This window comes from Apostichopus japonicus, chromosome 7, assembly GCF_037975245.1.
Source record: "Apostichopus japonicus isolate 1M-3 chromosome 7, ASM3797524v1, whole genome shotgun sequence".
Taxonomy (NCBI): Eukaryota; Metazoa; Echinodermata; class Holothuroidea; order Aspidochirotida; family Stichopodidae; genus Apostichopus; species Apostichopus japonicus.
The window spans coordinates 7,821,888-7,838,628 of NC_092567.1; the positions used below are offsets into that span (position 1 = coordinate 7,821,888).

The 16,741-nt window shown below is 37.4% G+C and overlaps 2 protein-coding genes across 12 annotated transcripts in view; one reads left to right on the forward strand and one right to left on the reverse strand.

The window, feature by feature from the left end:
* LOC139970030 (uncharacterized) overlaps positions 1–16,741 on the forward strand; it is a 407,172-nt gene that overhangs the window by 57,985 nt on the left and 332,446 nt on the right. Inside the window, exon 7 of the mRNA XM_071975586.1 lies at positions 16,159–16,367. Coding sequence (XP_071831687.1) covers positions 16,159–16,367 — 209 coding nt within the window. The remainder of the gene's footprint in view (positions 1–16,158; positions 16,368–16,741) is intronic.
* Positions 1–16,741, reverse strand: part of LOC139970086 (uncharacterized) — a 343,535-nt gene that overhangs the window by 30,561 nt on the left and 296,233 nt on the right. For 8 of the 11 annotated variants that reach the window (XM_071975761.1, XM_071975759.1, XM_071975752.1 and 5 more), the window contains exon 1: positions 5,059–5,102. The exons of 2 other annotated variants lie outside the window; for them this stretch is intronic. The gene's annotated coding sequence lies outside the window, so the exon portion shown is untranslated. Of the gene's footprint in view, positions 1–9; positions 307–5,058; positions 5,103–16,741 lie in introns of those variants that run through there. One more of the 11 variants, XR_011793945.1, reaches the window with a different exon arrangement.

The window sequence follows — 16,741 nt, forward strand, 5'->3', positions numbered from 1 at the left end:
AATCATTACCATCAGCATATTGTAAACCATTCTGTGCAAGATACACATCATGTGACCCCAAAGATCGTCTCAAGAAAGATTAATCCACATTTACCTAATGAGGAGATAAAGACAAAGACAATAAGAATCATATCTGAACTAGATGTTTTAATGCAAACGATAAAATCCCTTGTTTTTGAGTTTGCCTTTTTTAATATTTACTCAACAGTTATTCCATTGCTCACAGATACACAAGCTTATGCTAAAATGACTCAATAATTGCAAGTTCATTCATTTTATTGCAAGGAGCTCTTATTTTAAAGTTGAATAATTTTTTGGAAATTTATCCATAAAGAAAACAAAAGGCAAAACTTGGTAACATGTTTGCAATCCTATGGTTTAGACTAATTTGGTCAGCACACTTTCTAATTGGTACTTTTAACGTTGTTTGGTGCAGCAGGCCAATAAAGTTGTTCCCAAATTTCTAACTCTATTACTTTGAAGTCAAGCAAAGTTAGGCAATATTACTGGTCTAGATTGCTTTTTTTTTCAAACTATCTGCATACCAGTGTGAAGCAAAGGCTGCTCTATTACATAAATGTTAGTGTTTTTGCTTTCACAACTTTCCCAGTAACTTAATTTCTAACTTTGCCAATATGCAGCAACATGATGCACCCCCCCCCCCCACCCAAACACACTCTTATAACAGAAAAACTGAATTACACAATAACTTTATGAACAGAAAAATAATGCAAATGCATTAAAGATTTCAGATGACATAACATGCTGAATCCTAAAAGAACTTGTCATATTGTGTTGTATGATCTTCTGTGATAGAATCGTAAACTGTTGCTAGACATAGTGCAATACTCAATACCTATCATCATCCTTGACAACTATATAATATGATGGGATAGGTGGACCTTGCCATAAATTACATAATATCCACTCAACCTGGAGATGTGACAATAGAAAGCCTTCATTAGCATTATAGCTCACACAGGAATGAAACTGTTACATTATGAAACAATGGATGTCTAATGACCATTAAAATTGGTCAGATTTGAAAGATTAGAGATGTCCTTGGCATCAGAATTTCATCCTCTTGAAAACTACAAGTATGGTACAATTTGTAGAGATGATGCTACAATTAGGGAAGCACTGAACAAAAGAGGTCTCACAGAATCCCTAAGACACAACTTTTAGCAGTGTTCTAACTAGATTGTTCATATTTTAGGTCTTGTTTTGCAGTGATTGGGGGTTGGGGGGTCCTGGATGATAGACTTTTCGGTGAGGAAATTTCCCTTGAGGGATCATCTGATATGTCATGGAGTAAATATATCCAATTAAAAACTTGCATTCTCATGGAGGAGGGGGATGGGTGGAAGGGGTAAGAATCAGGTGGTGGACCATACAATCATTACCCTGATAATGTAAACTGTACGCATGTCTTCAAAGAGCTGTAATCCGGATATGAAACTGGTAAATCCCTAAACAGGCTGATCTCAGGACTGAATATTTCCAGTTTACCTGATGAGAAAAAACAAAATGCATTTGGTCATCAGTTATAATGTTATTATTTATGTAAATTGACATCACCCGGTCTGCAAGTAGCTTCATTCTACCATGTAACATTGTCAAACACAGAACACAGCTACTATAAACATACAGTATGGTATGCTACTGTAGTTTCAAAATAAATTACTCAGTTATAATTATAATAACAATGTAAAGAAACTAAAGCAACTAGAATACAAATCTATAGACTGTACAAGATGAGTTCAAGGTCTCATAATGCTTCCCACAGTGTATATACAGCTCACCTAATACCAAACTAATTGAAATATAAAGAAACATTAATTTGAAATTGAGACAAGCATTGAATCTTCAATACAAACTTTAAGCAATACCACTAGCAATCCAGTCTGGTTTATATTCAATTGAGAAACACAAGTAATAACAATGTAACCCTGAAAACAGATGGAGCCTGAAGAAAACATGATGACTGTTTCGGTCACATAGTTTAGGAACCATTGGTTCACTGTACTGTCTAGAGGTTGATGAATTTGTAGGATTTCGGAAATGATGACATTGTACTATAATTGATTGAGTTAATGTACATATTTTTCTATCTGCAGACTTTGACATATAGTTGTTATTTCATAACATGTTGTTCGGTGCAGTCCTGTTGTGAGAGGGTGAGGGTTGGGTGGAGGCTACAGTTGTACGTCAGCTAAGTGCCCAGTGAAATATGTGATAAAGAATGATATACTTTTAACTTTGGATAAACAAAGACTTAAAAAAAGTGGATCTGGTGACACAACTGTGCATGGAACTGTGCCTGGCTCTCTATGTTACTGATTTTGCGTACACCTTATTTGAATGATGCTTCTTTAGCCTCACAAGATGTGATTGTGAATCTTAGAACTGGTGTGCGACAGTTTATCAGGAGTTTGGCTAAAATTAACAAAGAAGTAGGAAAGGAGATACAAACCCAACCATAATCTTCAGCTGATATGATAGACATCTTTGAGATGAATAATAAAGGTGGAGTTGATTTGCATTCTACTGTCCAATTTTATATTTCAAATCCTATTTCCAATATTTAAGCAAATGCTAAAAACAGTAATCTCTACTGTACTACAGTCAATAAATATCATAACAAACATAACACATTAAATTTCAAGATTATATCCATAGTTGTGTGACATATGTGTGACCTACCTAAATTAATCAAGGTGTTCTTGTTTGATGGAGTGTTCATTACAAATACTTCTAACACAAAGCTCAGCAATACAGACTTAGTTGACTTCTTTAATGTTTCTACAGCATTATGGAATATCTAAAATGGTATTTCAAGTTTTTTTTATTTTAATCTGAAGAAAATAAATACCTACACAGAAGACATATTTGTAGGTAACCCAAGCTACTTTCATATAAACCAAGAAGTTGTCTTCCAGTTTTACAATTCTGGGAGTGTCAGGAGTTCTAGAAAACTTTATTCATATGAGCCTAGAAGGCAATTTTTATTTCAGTTTGGCAAATGGTAAAATGTACCAGAGGGTGTTGAGGTAGCTATTGTGTCATACTGTAGCAAGGTCATTACAAACATACCAAGTACTGGATTAATCCAGCAAGAATCCGATCGTTTAATGTCCTTACTAGGGCGTAACCCTGTCAGTTGTATTTTGAGAAGATGAGTTAAAACTTTATATACATTATTTTAGTGAGAGTGAATGGAGATAAAAGAGTATTCCTCGATCTGCGACGCTATCCATAAAATCTACCACACATCTTTGAAACGTTATCAATACTGTTCAACACTTACCATTAATGTGATTTCCATCACATGGAGGAAATATCAGATGATGAACCATTCATTGTCCTTGTCAACACAGTATGAACGTGACTTCCATCAAAAACTGGTAACTACAGGTGGAATAGGTGATCCCCTAACAGCTCGCTTCATAATTAACCTAATGAAGAGAAAAGAAAGTGATGTGAATGAGATTTAAGTCCTAAATATAGGAGACATTGAGAATGTCAGTCAGAAATAGTCTCTGGCTAACTACCATGTATACATGAACAATCACAGAGAAAAAAATACAGAGGAAGGAAAGTACAGTTCAGTTTCCAATAACCAGGTATTAAGTGTAAAAACAATTAGCCAGTTAAGCATCAAACTTGAACCGGGTTGTCCGTTGTTTAGTGGAAGTGGCACATAAAGGTGTGGTGCAGTGATATAAATGAGCTCCCAAAGGAGAGTCCAACCTCACACGAACCCAACCATGCATGGTTTGGGCTTGACTGAGAAATTTGTGAGATTTCGCACCTCTCTTTCGTATTGAGGACAGAATGTCTTTTGAATTTCCACTCATTAGGAGATACTGTAATTGTATCTAATTTAGTGTGTCAGCTTTGGTGGATGTGTTTTCATATTATTTTTCTTTATTTAATGGCACCAGGCCCTCGAGACTGCATTGGCTACATTGACCTAGTTACACCATTCTCGGGGGGAAGGGGGGTCTCTTTCTAGATTTTAGATCACCAAAGGTTTATAAAGTACCCTGTTCAGCTGGTCAATAGCCATACAATATGGTTAGTTCTTTCTACAAATTTGGCAGATGAAGACACTTATAACCTCAAAATTTTGGGCTAAAAGTTTTGAGAGATGAAAAAGTCAAAATTTTGACTTTTGAGGTGAAAATCTTGAGATAAAAATTCCAAATATTGAGAAAGCAAATTCAAAATTTTGAAATTTGGGGACACTTATATATTTTCTTAAGCTACCGTACTTAGTCGCCGAAGTAAGATCAGTCTTGAGACCAATTAGATTTCTTAAATCCAACTGCAGTGACTGGCTCAGCAATGTTTAAAAATTAAACAAGCATAAGTGACAATTCTTTATTCACAGCTGTACATTCTCAGATTAGTAGGAAGTATTTCCAATTGTGTTTATAGTGTTTATAGTGGCTGGACTTACAAGGGTAATGCAAAGCTCTCCAAATCTTCAGTACAGTGTTTTCACATAGTTTCTGGAATCTGCATTTTGAGCACATGAGGACATGTCAGTAATAGAAATACTTAATCTGATTTTACTCTGTGGAATATATAGCTGAGCCCTGGCCGGGTGCTGGGGGCTTCAGAAGAGCTCTGTTACATCTCTTCTACTTCATGTCCTCTTGTACTAAGTATGAAGCATGTAAATACATGTTAGAGAGAAAAATGTAATTTCTATGAAGTATAAATCTAAGCCCTGGTGGGAGTCCCTGGGGACTTTAGCTGAGGCATTTTCACTTTTCAGATATTTAATGCTCTCTGATAGTGATTTTGCAGACCAAGTGGAGCCTATGGGGGAGGGGGGGGGGGCCAAGTGCTCACCACCCTAATGCCAGTGCCTGTATATGTTTGAATATGTTTATGTTAAATGGTAGTTAGCTCTCAAATATGCAAGGAAGACATGTTATCATGACATGATATTGATAAAGAGTAGCAGGGAAATTTAAATTCCTTAACCATGCTTGCTAGCCATCAGTTTGGTGAATCAAGTCACAACAACCAGATTTACTTCATTCTTACCATTCCTATGGAACTCTGTGCATCAAGAAGTGTAGGATACTGGAAGAAGCTTGATAGGTTCATACTGTAGGTCCTGATCTCCTCTATCAAGTACAGTCTCTGTCTTCATAATTACTAGAGGGTTTCTTCCTACCGTTGAATTATTACATCATGGAGCCGTCAGACTGAGCCTCAGTGATTTCTAAATCAAAAGTGAAACACTAAACATGAAATCAAATTAGTTATTCAGATATTTTTAGACTTCAGAAACAAAAGTATACTCACTTACAAAGAAAACCCATGGTAGCAGTTCCACTTTGATCCAATCATTGATCATTTTATGTTAGTGATTAGTGTTTGGTTTCTGAAGCTTTTTGAAAGTTCTTAGGAACTTTTGCATTCAGATAGCAACGTGACACTACAGCAGTCTTTGTGAGCAATCAACTTTACATGTTAGTTGTAAAAGACCCCTACACCTTTAGTAAGTAAATTATTTAATTATGTAAAGTGCATATTTGATTTGTGATACTGAAGCTGAAGATACGTCAATAGGAACTGAGCATTACCAGCACAAACCCTGGAAATTCTGGATATGTTCCAATAATGGGTTGTCTTGGACCAGCAAGGGAAGTCTAAAGCACTGCAGTATTATGGGTGACAAACTACAAAAATGTTTGTATATGATATGGGATATTGAATCTCAATCTCTGGAAAACCTTGCACTTCATTTGACCTTTACTCACTGGCAGGTTAGTACTTAAATCTACAATATACCAGGAGAGGAAACAACTCCAGAGTACTTTAAGAGTAGGTTTTTATGACTACATAGTTTGAATAAAGGCCGTGGCTATTCTTACGACTAGTCGTAACAATTATTTATAAACTATTCTTACGACATCGGCGAATTCATGCGAATTAAAAGTAAATAAAGCAACTGCGCATGTAGTAGGGGTAACCCTAACCCTAACTCTAACACTCAATCCAACCCTTACCCTAAACCTAACCGGAAATTATTGTTTCTCCTGGTCGTAAAAAAAGTACTCCTAGTCATAAAAATAGCAACTGTGCATGTGCAAAAGGGTATTATTGTTACAACTAGTCGTAAGAATATTTAGCCACTTTGATGAATAAAACCTTTCAGATACAGTAGTTGGATGATCTCGCAAATGTAGAACACTTCCTCAATAAACTAATGTGATCAGTATTCTGAGGGAGGAAACCCTCTCCTTCAACTTGTAACCAACTAACAGGCTAGCATCACCATATTTCAGCTAGTCCTACATTGTGCTGATCCTAGGACACGCTTTATGCTGGCATTGCGAACTTTTGAATGTTGTCATTAAAACCATTGGACTAGGCCATCGTTAGGCTGCACTTTTCTTATATGACTAAAGAAGACCTAAGCCATAACTTCAACGTTATGATGTCCCTGTCCTTGTAGGTACATAGCCTAACAATATGAAAGGAAAACACGACATACATTTCTTCTTTGACAATTGCAATATACTTAGTCTGTTTCTTTCAGTATCACCATCTGGAATATATTGCAATATCTTCATATTAGTAAGCCAGTACTGTAGCTTCAGGGAATCACGTTAAACAAACAGAGAAGTACAAGTTGTACAACCATACAACCGTTCTTCAAACGCTGCTTTACACTGTGTCGTTGGTTTGTTTAGATTTTGAAGATGAGACTTGTTCAAGTCGTTTCATTGGCCACGAGGGAAATACCCCTCTTTTTCAGATAAATGATCAATCTTCCAATTCAAATAATAGCAATCAGTGGCGTAGCTACGGGGGGCGTGGGGGCGACAGCCCCCCATGAAAGCTCGTCTCCCCCCAGTCGCCCCCCCCATTGGGATTTTGGGTGTCGAAAAAAAATTACATGTGCGAAAAAAAATATATCATTGGTCTGAATGGTCTCGAATCTCCATGATGACCACTCATGAACGACCCTTCGACCGCGGACCGGCAGTAGGCTATAGTTGCTGAAAACCTGACGTGACATAGCTCATAGGCCGAGAAGTCTACAGTAGTCGCACTGTACTGAAAACGCATGTTAACGACCGTCGAATAATATAATTCTTGCTCTACAAGACTACAGAACACATAATGTTTACTACTGAATCTGTGTGTTCGACTGTTCGGGCAAACTTTGCCTTTGTCACTCTTTTTTTTAAATATCCATAATCCCTAACATGCAAATAAATACTAATACAAACAGCCTATCATTATCTTGTAACCAGTGCGTATTAACTGATCAAACAAGCTAGTGAGCAATACTATACCCTTATAGAAAGGTGGTCTCCAGGTACTTGAATGCCAAAGAAGATGTTAATAGGTAAAAAATGCTGACATCATACACATGTTTCTCACATCATTGCTCGCGTCATTGCCTCAATACCCTGTTATATTTTCAATCTGGTTTTCACTTCTGGGACGTACCCTGATGCTCTTAAAACCACTAACAACCAAATTTTCAAGAAAGGAGGCAACACTATCATTGAGAACTACCCCCCCCCCCCCCCGACGGACTCGAATGGACTGCTGGCGCCCTTTTCAGCTTTTTAAGCATGTTTTACTTCGCGATTATTGACTTTTTTATTTCACTCTCATCTACCTATTGACATTTGTCACATTTTGTTGGTGTAGTTTACTGACAAAATGCTCTAACGTACGGCGGTATTTAATTTATCGGCACTTAATTCTGTTGTACGAAACTCTTTTCAAGAACTGTACGGGGTTTTCGATCTATATTTTTCGAAAACATGAGCACTCACAAAGATACCACGGGGATTGTGATGAAGCGCATGTACTTTCAACACCCATATAAACTTCCACTTGTCACAAATGTCGATGACACATATTTATTCTTCGTTTACCTCCAATTAGCAAGGCCCGGAAAGAGTCATTTCCGGCAATCTAGGGAAAATCTTTACTCACTCGCTTAGATAGTGTCGAAAGCCCCCCTATAGGCCATTCTCGCCCCCCCCCCGACTAATACCCCTAGCTCCGCCACTGCCGGCCAATCAGTCTATCACCAAAATAATATTTTAGACGCAATCTAGTTCGGTCATTTCAGTATGTTACTTGGCTGAAAGCCCAGTCAATCTTTCTTTATTTTCCACACGCAATTTTCAGATTTGTCGAAAACTGTCAATGCCGGTGTCAAACTCACAAAAGATTTGTCATGATATTTCAAAGTAACTTACCAGATTGTTTTTTTTTGCTATTTCACTAAACTCTTTGATGACCATATCATAACATGGGATCTCAAAATAAAGGATGTTGAGAAAACTTTAGAGCACCTAAGAAGGCCTGGGAAGTGTCATTTCCAACGATCTGCAGGGAGGCCCTTTTAGCTAAAAATTTACGGTACGCTGCGCGCCAACTCATGGTGGCGCTCCGCTTAGATAGTAACAAAAAAATGGTCAAGCCCCCCAGAAAAAGTTCAAGCCCCCCAGCGCCCCCCCCCCACTGAAAAAAATCCTGGCTACGCCACTGATAGCAATTTACAACAAAATGGCAAATTCCTTGTATCTAGGAGTGAGGTCTTCAACATTATGCTGCGAAATGTCAATTCATCATTTTGCACCTCGATAATTTTCTGGTAATTTTGCGTTCATAGAATCTTCTATAGCCGCTTGAAGTGTATACGTGATATGGGTCGTAGCGTATAAGTCTTATGGAAAAGACAAAACAATACTTAGTTATTACACTGCAACTCACCAAATTACAATTTGGACGGCATTTTGACTATTCACAACAGATCTTCCGAAGTCCAAATATAAAAGGGGTCCGGCACTAAATATATAATAAAAACGCAATATGCAAATAATGAAAATATTTTGATGGTCTTGACCATTCCAGTAAAGCAAAGATAAGGGGCTAGTGTAAGTTCCAAAGAAAAACGCGTACTATCGCCTAGCGAAATCTATCGTGATAGTATTTCGTCACTACAAGTGTCACCAAGACAGCATGAAAATTAGACATGTTTGGCACTTTTCAGGATATTGTTTACTACGAGCTCACAAAGAAGTCAATATTTTATCATTTCTAAAGACTTTTGAAATGACGAGATGAAAGTATTTTGGTATTTCAACATTAATCAGAAAATTTCTAAATTATACACTTGGATAGAAGTCGGGGAGGGGTGGGAGGGGGGCAATGTTACATTCAGCTGAGAAGAAGGCCACTGCTACAAGTGTACACCCCTCCCCCCCCCCCCCTTACGACTTTACAAAAACATTGTTCATAGGTAAAACTGCATGGTGTATGGAGCCAATTTAAGACCTAATTGGTGGTCTAATTATGCCTCGGGGTGCACCAGTTAACATCAATTTTCAAAAAGAATTCAGGAGACGGGGCTACTGAGATTTGCCTTCAACAAGCCAACGACCACACCTCCGCCATTTTTAAATTCTCTAGCCTTTCCATAATAGTGTAGGACCTACCTAAGTCAGTTGGGATTTGCTCCCCCCCCCCCCTTGAAATCCTATATTAAAATGGGGGTTGAGAAGGGGTCCCATTCTCCTAGTCCTGCAAACCGATTTCAAGTAGTAGATAACCAATGCATCTGCCATTAAAATCAGTTACATGGCTACATGAAGGTAACATGCAATAATGTGTACCTCTTTGTCAGGCATTATTGTATATAGGAATAATATACTGGTTTGGCAACATGTCCACCCAACGGCTATTTACAGAATAACTGGACGCGAGCAAGACTGCATTTTCTGATTTTTTTTTATGCAATTATACAATAGTGATTTTAACATCGGTCAGTTCAGTTCTTAAACTTCACACTAGTATTTTTTAGCACAACCTTAATTTAAGTTTAGACAAAAATTATAGTCTAACTACGCCCCAGAATTGTTTCAGTCGGAGGACTCCCACAACCCCGTACATGGAATTGCATTCAACGACTACTCCACAGCAACAACATCAAAACTTTCGGATCCACATATAGTCTGACCACAAATGTTCGTTCCCCTTCCTAAATTGATCGGGAGAATTTTGGAATGTGAACCCACGTTACTAGGTTCTAAACCATACAGGAGAGTCGATCCGTTTTCAGGATTGGAGAGGCAAACTTACCGCTCATGCACTTAATCAGAAATATACACAAATTAGCCACAAGATGTACCTCCTCCTTTATGTTCTACACCCTTCCCCATATCTATGTAGACATGTGACAAATCACTTGATTGGCATAGGAAGGGAGCAAAAAATGAATTGGTTGGGGAGGGGGTCGGGGGGCATCCCAATTAAGTAAACAATACACATTTTGTCATTATTGTGACCCACATGGAACACTGAAAAATTTCAAAATTTCCATATCAAAATTTTAATTATTTTATCCCGAAAGTTTTGAATATTTCTGGGAATTTCAACCCTTTTTCAAAATTGAAACCCTTTTCTTGAAAATCAAATTTGTCTTAAAATTGCAATCTGTAATATAACCGAAATTCTCAACATTAAACTACTTTTTCTAAAATTTAGAACCTCTTCGATTGATTTCGACCTCTTTAATTCCCTTCGTGTAAAATGTCGATTTCTTTTTGTTTTAAATTTAAACTATTGAAATGTTGACTTCTCAACTAAAAATATTAGCGTTTTATCTCAAACTTGTACGTTTCTCTCGAAATTGCCATTGCATTTCTCGAAATCAAGATTTCTTTCTTATGCAAATTTCAACTATTTTTTCTCAAAAAATAAACTTTTCTTGATGAGGATGGTAATAAGTAAAACGGGAGAAAAAGGGGGGGGGGGCTACATGAATTGACTATTACAATTATTGGTTAAATGTCGACATAGTATTTTGATTTGAGCAATTACGAGGTACGTGAAAGACAAAACATCGTTTGATTGCCTTAAACTCTCTTTGCTGGTGCAAAGATTTAGCTAAATAATCCAGCATTGACATGGAATGGAATTAATTACAAAGGTGGTTGGGTGGGGAGGGATGAAAAAAGTCGTGTAGTTACAGGTGCGTATCCAGGGGGGGCGTTGGGGGCGCGCGCCCCCCGGGTAAGAAAAAGAGAAGAGAAAAAAAAGAGAAGAAAAAAGGAAAAAAGAGGGGAAAAAAGAGGAGGAGGAGAGGAAGGAAGGGAAAAGAAAAAGAAGAAAGAGAGAAAAAGGAGAAAAAGAGGGAGTAAAAGCAAAACGCGAAGACACCGGGAAGAGAAAGAAGAACAGTGACATCATTACAGCGCTGAAGGGTAGCCAGTGACGGATCAATGATTTCGTAAAAGTGTGACTCACCCTACCCCTCACACCGACAACTCCATTTTTTGACGTTTCCATTTTCCTCTCTCACTAATGATCTATATATATATACTATATATGGTCTATCATAACGCGTGTGTAGAATTGTGCTATGAAACCAACTGTGGCTGGTCTCGAACTCGACCGTGTCGTCGGGGAACATGACGCATTTTGGGATGGGGGCGACCGCCCGCCCCCCCCCCCCATTAAGCATTTTTTTAAATGATATCGCTAAGTAATTTCAAAATAGAAAGTGCTTAGAGGCAACTAACAAGGCCTGGGAAGTGTCATTTCCAGCGATCTGGGAGACATTTTCGGCCAAAATTTGCTTGTACGCTTCGCGCCAACCTATGGTGGCGCTACGCTTAGATAATTTGCCTACAGGCTTCGCCTCTCCCTTGGCAAATTCCTCGCTACGCGCCTGTTCGAATTTGTAACGCAAACAGCAGATATAACATCATATCAGTGAGCATGAAAATGGCGTTCCAGGATGAAAAGCCTCAAAACTGTCCGACTTGCCTGAAAAAATAACCAAAAATTTTCGGGCGCGAAGCGCGCGTTCAACGTGTTCTTGTCAATATCATATAAGCAAGTATCGGTTATTACATCGCATGCCATCATGTACCGTACGGTCCGTTAAAATTGCGCAGTATACCGCGGGATGCTAATGTAAACAACGACATGTCTCATGTAGATGTATAAAAAGCATGGAGGTCCAATTATGTCAAAACTCTCTTTTACATTAGTAATGGCGAATTAGGGCCTGCACCCCCGCCGCGCAGTGGCGGAGCGTCCATATGGTCAGGGGGGCGGATCCCCCCCCCCCCTGACGGACTCAAAAGGACTGCTGGCGCCTTTTTCAGCTCTTTACCACTTTTTACTTATTCGTGATTTTTGACTTTTTTATTGCGCTCTCATCTACTTATTGACATTTGTCACATTTTGTTGGTGTAATTTGGCGATGACACCTTATTCTTCGTTTATCTGCAAATTAGCCAGGCCCGGAAAGGGTCATTTCCGGCGATCTAGGGAGTATCTTTACTCAAAAATTTTCTGTACGCTACGCGCCAACCAGTGGTGGCGCTCCGCTTAGATAGTGTCGAAAGCGCCCCTTCAGACCATTCTCGCCACTCCTGACCAATACCCCTAGCTCCGCCACTGCCGCCGCGCCTCCTACGCCTATGTGTGTAGTGTTCGGTTTCGGAAATATCTGCTATTTTTTTCATTTCCTTCAACCAAGTTTTATAATAGCTGTTATAACAGGTTTTAATATTTGTACATCGATAAATTAACTGTGTCTGAATTTTCGAAAATTTCTGACCAACATTCTACATCACACTTCCCTCTACTCGTGCACTTTTGACCGGTCTGTTAGGGGTTGAAGGAAGTTTTTTCTATATTGGTTGTCCATAGATGAAATTTTGTACAACATTATGGCTATGTTTTGAAGTGAGTTTATTCACGAGAAATGTGAATTTTCAAATTCTGAACAAATATGGGGCTTAAAACCTTGAAAAGTGGGGCTGACGGGTATTGTGGGCCGGGACGTAGAATCACCTACAAAGCAAAGACCCACAGGAGATGCGATCAGGTCGAACATAATGTGTGCCGGGTTGACAATCTTCTAAAAGGTTATGGATGGAAAAAAAAAAACTATTAGGAAATACTTGGTTCTCAGGCAAAAGGTGTACATCTGGTTGGTCATTTCAAGCCCGAGAAGTGCCGTTTCCGGTGATCTGGGGGATTTCAAAACAAGAAATTTTCTTGTACGCTGCGCGCCAACCGATGGTGGCGCTCCGCTTAGATAGTAATTCGCGCCCCCGGATTTGAAAATCCTGGATACGCGCCTGAGTTACATTTATTCCGATAATTTCATGATGATTTAGTGAATATATGTAAAAACAAAAATGTAACTTGACACAGACACGTTTTGTCTGCACGATGTGTCTGCAAGATGTGTAGGACGGAGCAAGGCTGTTCAATTTATGTTATTCCATGTATGGTTTTATTATTCATTAAACATGTACTCTTTAAATCATTTGAAACAGACGGTATTCAAACTTTTGTGTTTATTGCTTGTTTATGCATCCACTAGCAGATAATAGGGTGGGGGAATGTGTACATGAAATGCTATTTGCCCAAATTCTAACCGGTGGTGGGGGAGGGGGAGGGGGTGCACGGGAACTAACACCCTACCGCTTAGGAAGAAATGTCAATGATAGCTTGATCTAATTGATATAGGTTGTGTTGTATTATTTACTTCCTCGACCCCTTCCTTAAGACATACCCAATCGACGTCAGTTTTCAAACTGTCTGTTTTCACCGGGTATGTATAACGTTACATCTCTCGTACATTTACTTCTATTGGCGCCAAAATGTATGTTACAAATTTCAAACATCACCCGCGAACAGCTGGAAAACACCTGTATATGCTATTGAATACCTGTTCACATCTAGTATCTATATCACTGACAACGAATGTTTTAGTGTTACATTAGTGGAGCTGCAGAGTACGTATTATATTCGTGGGAGTTGTTTGTTACCATTGACTTGTTGGTTAATAAGATGGATTATTTAATGGAGAGGAACCACTGTTAATAGTTAAGACAGCGTTCATTGATAAGTGAGATAATTTGACGGTATGGTATAGAGGCATAGGCTAGAGAGGGAAAGCGGCCAGGCCAAACTTAGTTAGGCTATAAGCTAGACTAGTAGTAATAAAGTTAGGCTATGTTAGAAAACTCACTCATCACCTTCGAAAAACTATAATTATCTACTTTTAGCGAGAGGACATGCTTAGCAAATCTAACTCATAAATAATAGAGATCTTAGCCTAGTTGCTGACTGAATATCAGAAAAGTCCAAGTTAAAGCATATCTTAACTATAAAGGAATTGAATAAAATACAATCGAGACACTGAGTTTTCTTTAGGGATCTTAAATTAAGCGAAGAATGAAACCAGCGATTAACATTCTAGGTGTACTGATGCCTAACATTTACTTCATTCTAGCTAACAAAATGTATCAATAGACAAACTCTAGAAACTTTGTTATTCCTCAAAAAAATTTAAATCACAGAAAATGGTTCAACTCGATTTTAATCGTACATAACATAGCCTTATACGCATTAATACAAGTCAATCTATAACATTCCAAAATTATCATTTTAATCACCTAACTTATTAAATCTACCAGGTCGGACATTTGAGCCACTTGTGTGAGAAACCTGCAGCTTTTTTACCGAGCAGGCTAACTGAAATAATGTTATTTAATAACTGATTAGTTGAATGACCATACTCCTGCCAATATACCTGACACTTTATATGAAATATACCTTTGTTAAATACTGTATAGGGCCCAGAGCTTTGAGCCTCTATAAAACAGTTTTCCTATTAAGTCTAATAATAATCAAATGCAATACATAGTTATTAAAAGGAATCTTTCGTCCATGTTTTTCCAGGAGCAACTAGATCGTGGTGTTCTACTGACAGCTGGTTTATCTTAATTTTGCCCGCATAATTATAAAAACTGTACGTCATTTCCAAGCCAACAGACTTATGGCCACATGATGTTTAAAAAGTAAAATGGTTTTGAATTGAAAGTGCGCCACCTATTTTACCCTGCTGCAACTCTCAATAGCAGAAGTTCGCCAGAGCCGTAGCTCAAACGTTAAATGTTCCGCTAACTGTTCACACCCGATGAACTCCATGTAACAGAAGATATTTCAATGAAGACCCAATCAACCCGATTAAACTTAAAAGTAATAATTAATTAGTATAATTAAACCCTCAGGGATATGAAGTGTTTACAGATAACAATATTATTTGTAAAAAAAATATATAATTAGCGGATGGTACTATTTAATTGGAAGAAACGATAAAGTTTAGAAAGTTAAAATCATAAGCAATACCCAATTTAAGAATATCTACAAACACAAAGAAAGAAAAATGTTACATTTCGAAAAAATCTACTAGAAGTTATGTCACACTCAAACCGTAACTTAGGAATGAATTTGATAATTAACTAATTAAACACAGATGGACATCATCTTTAAACAAATCATATTAATTAGAAATAATTATAATTCAAGCAGAATAGTCGGATTTGGATCAATAATGAAATAATTTGTAAATTAAATTTTGAGTTTAAGCCTCGTCAACCTTCTCTCTGGAAACTTGAATTTGATCTACCGTACATCTGCTTCTCTAAACTGCATTTTAATTATAAGAAACAACCTATTGATTTAAATATAATTCTTCAAACTCTCCTTATACTTTATAAAAACCTGGTATTAGTTAGAGTAGAAGTTTCCTTTTCATGATTCCTATAACATTAAATTACATTTTCCTTCTGAAAGTTCTAAATAAAAATACAAATAAATTTGATCAATATTTTTCTTCAAAAGATAGATAGTCTCAATTATTATTGACCCATTTCTTATAAAATTCTCAACCCGTCATTGAGATTTGTTTCCTATTAACTAATAAATAAAAACATGTAGCCTCACATTCTTATTTTATTAAACCTTACTAGCTATAAAAACTTTAATGAATAATTTAATTGTAAAACAATCAAACTAACCCTTTAATCCTACATTACCACTGTATTTTCTCTAATCTAATGTAATTATTCCTGTTTATATTTGTGTCCCCATAAAATCAGCCCCTTATTTCCGTTCTAATAACTGATTCCGTCTTACAAATAAACACGACCTAAATGTCTTAGTTTATCGCTTTATTTTCCTTTATCTTTTTTTCGTTATTTTTATTTTATTATAATTATTCTAAACCTAACCAAATCCAATCTATTTATCTCTATCTACTCTGTTATCAGTAACTCTATTCTTTCATTCTAGATTCCTATCTCCTGTGTGGATCTACGCCTCTGCTCTCCTAGAGTTGATGAGTCTGGTCTGAACCTTATCCTTGAGTCTGGTCTCTCTCTCTCTATCCTGAGTTCTCTCCAGAAGCTGTACATCTCTGACATCTACAGGAGACTAACTAATGAAGAGTTGGCGGCCATCTTGTCTTACTCCTCACAGTGTACAAGCTTGAAGGAGCTGGAGTAAGTATTCCGGTGTAGATGTTAGACTCATCATAACAGTTAAACAGGGAATTAATTTAATTAATAAAAGTTGTCAATATTAAACTAACAATAGAGAATGTAAAGTCTGCTGTATTTTAATGTCAAGGATTGGATTTAAATTAGTTTAGTTGGATTTATTTGAACAATTGGGTCATCGTGAAAGGAATTCTGTAGAATGTTGTGATTAATAAAACAAATATAATGGATAAATAGGGAATATTTTAAGAGGGTGTTGGTAATAGAGGGGTGCAGGGGTGGGTGTCGGTTGTTTAAATGTTCTATGTTTATGCTAATGTTAAAATTTAACTAAATAGGTTTTAGAATTACAGGAATGTTTATAAGGATAAAATAAG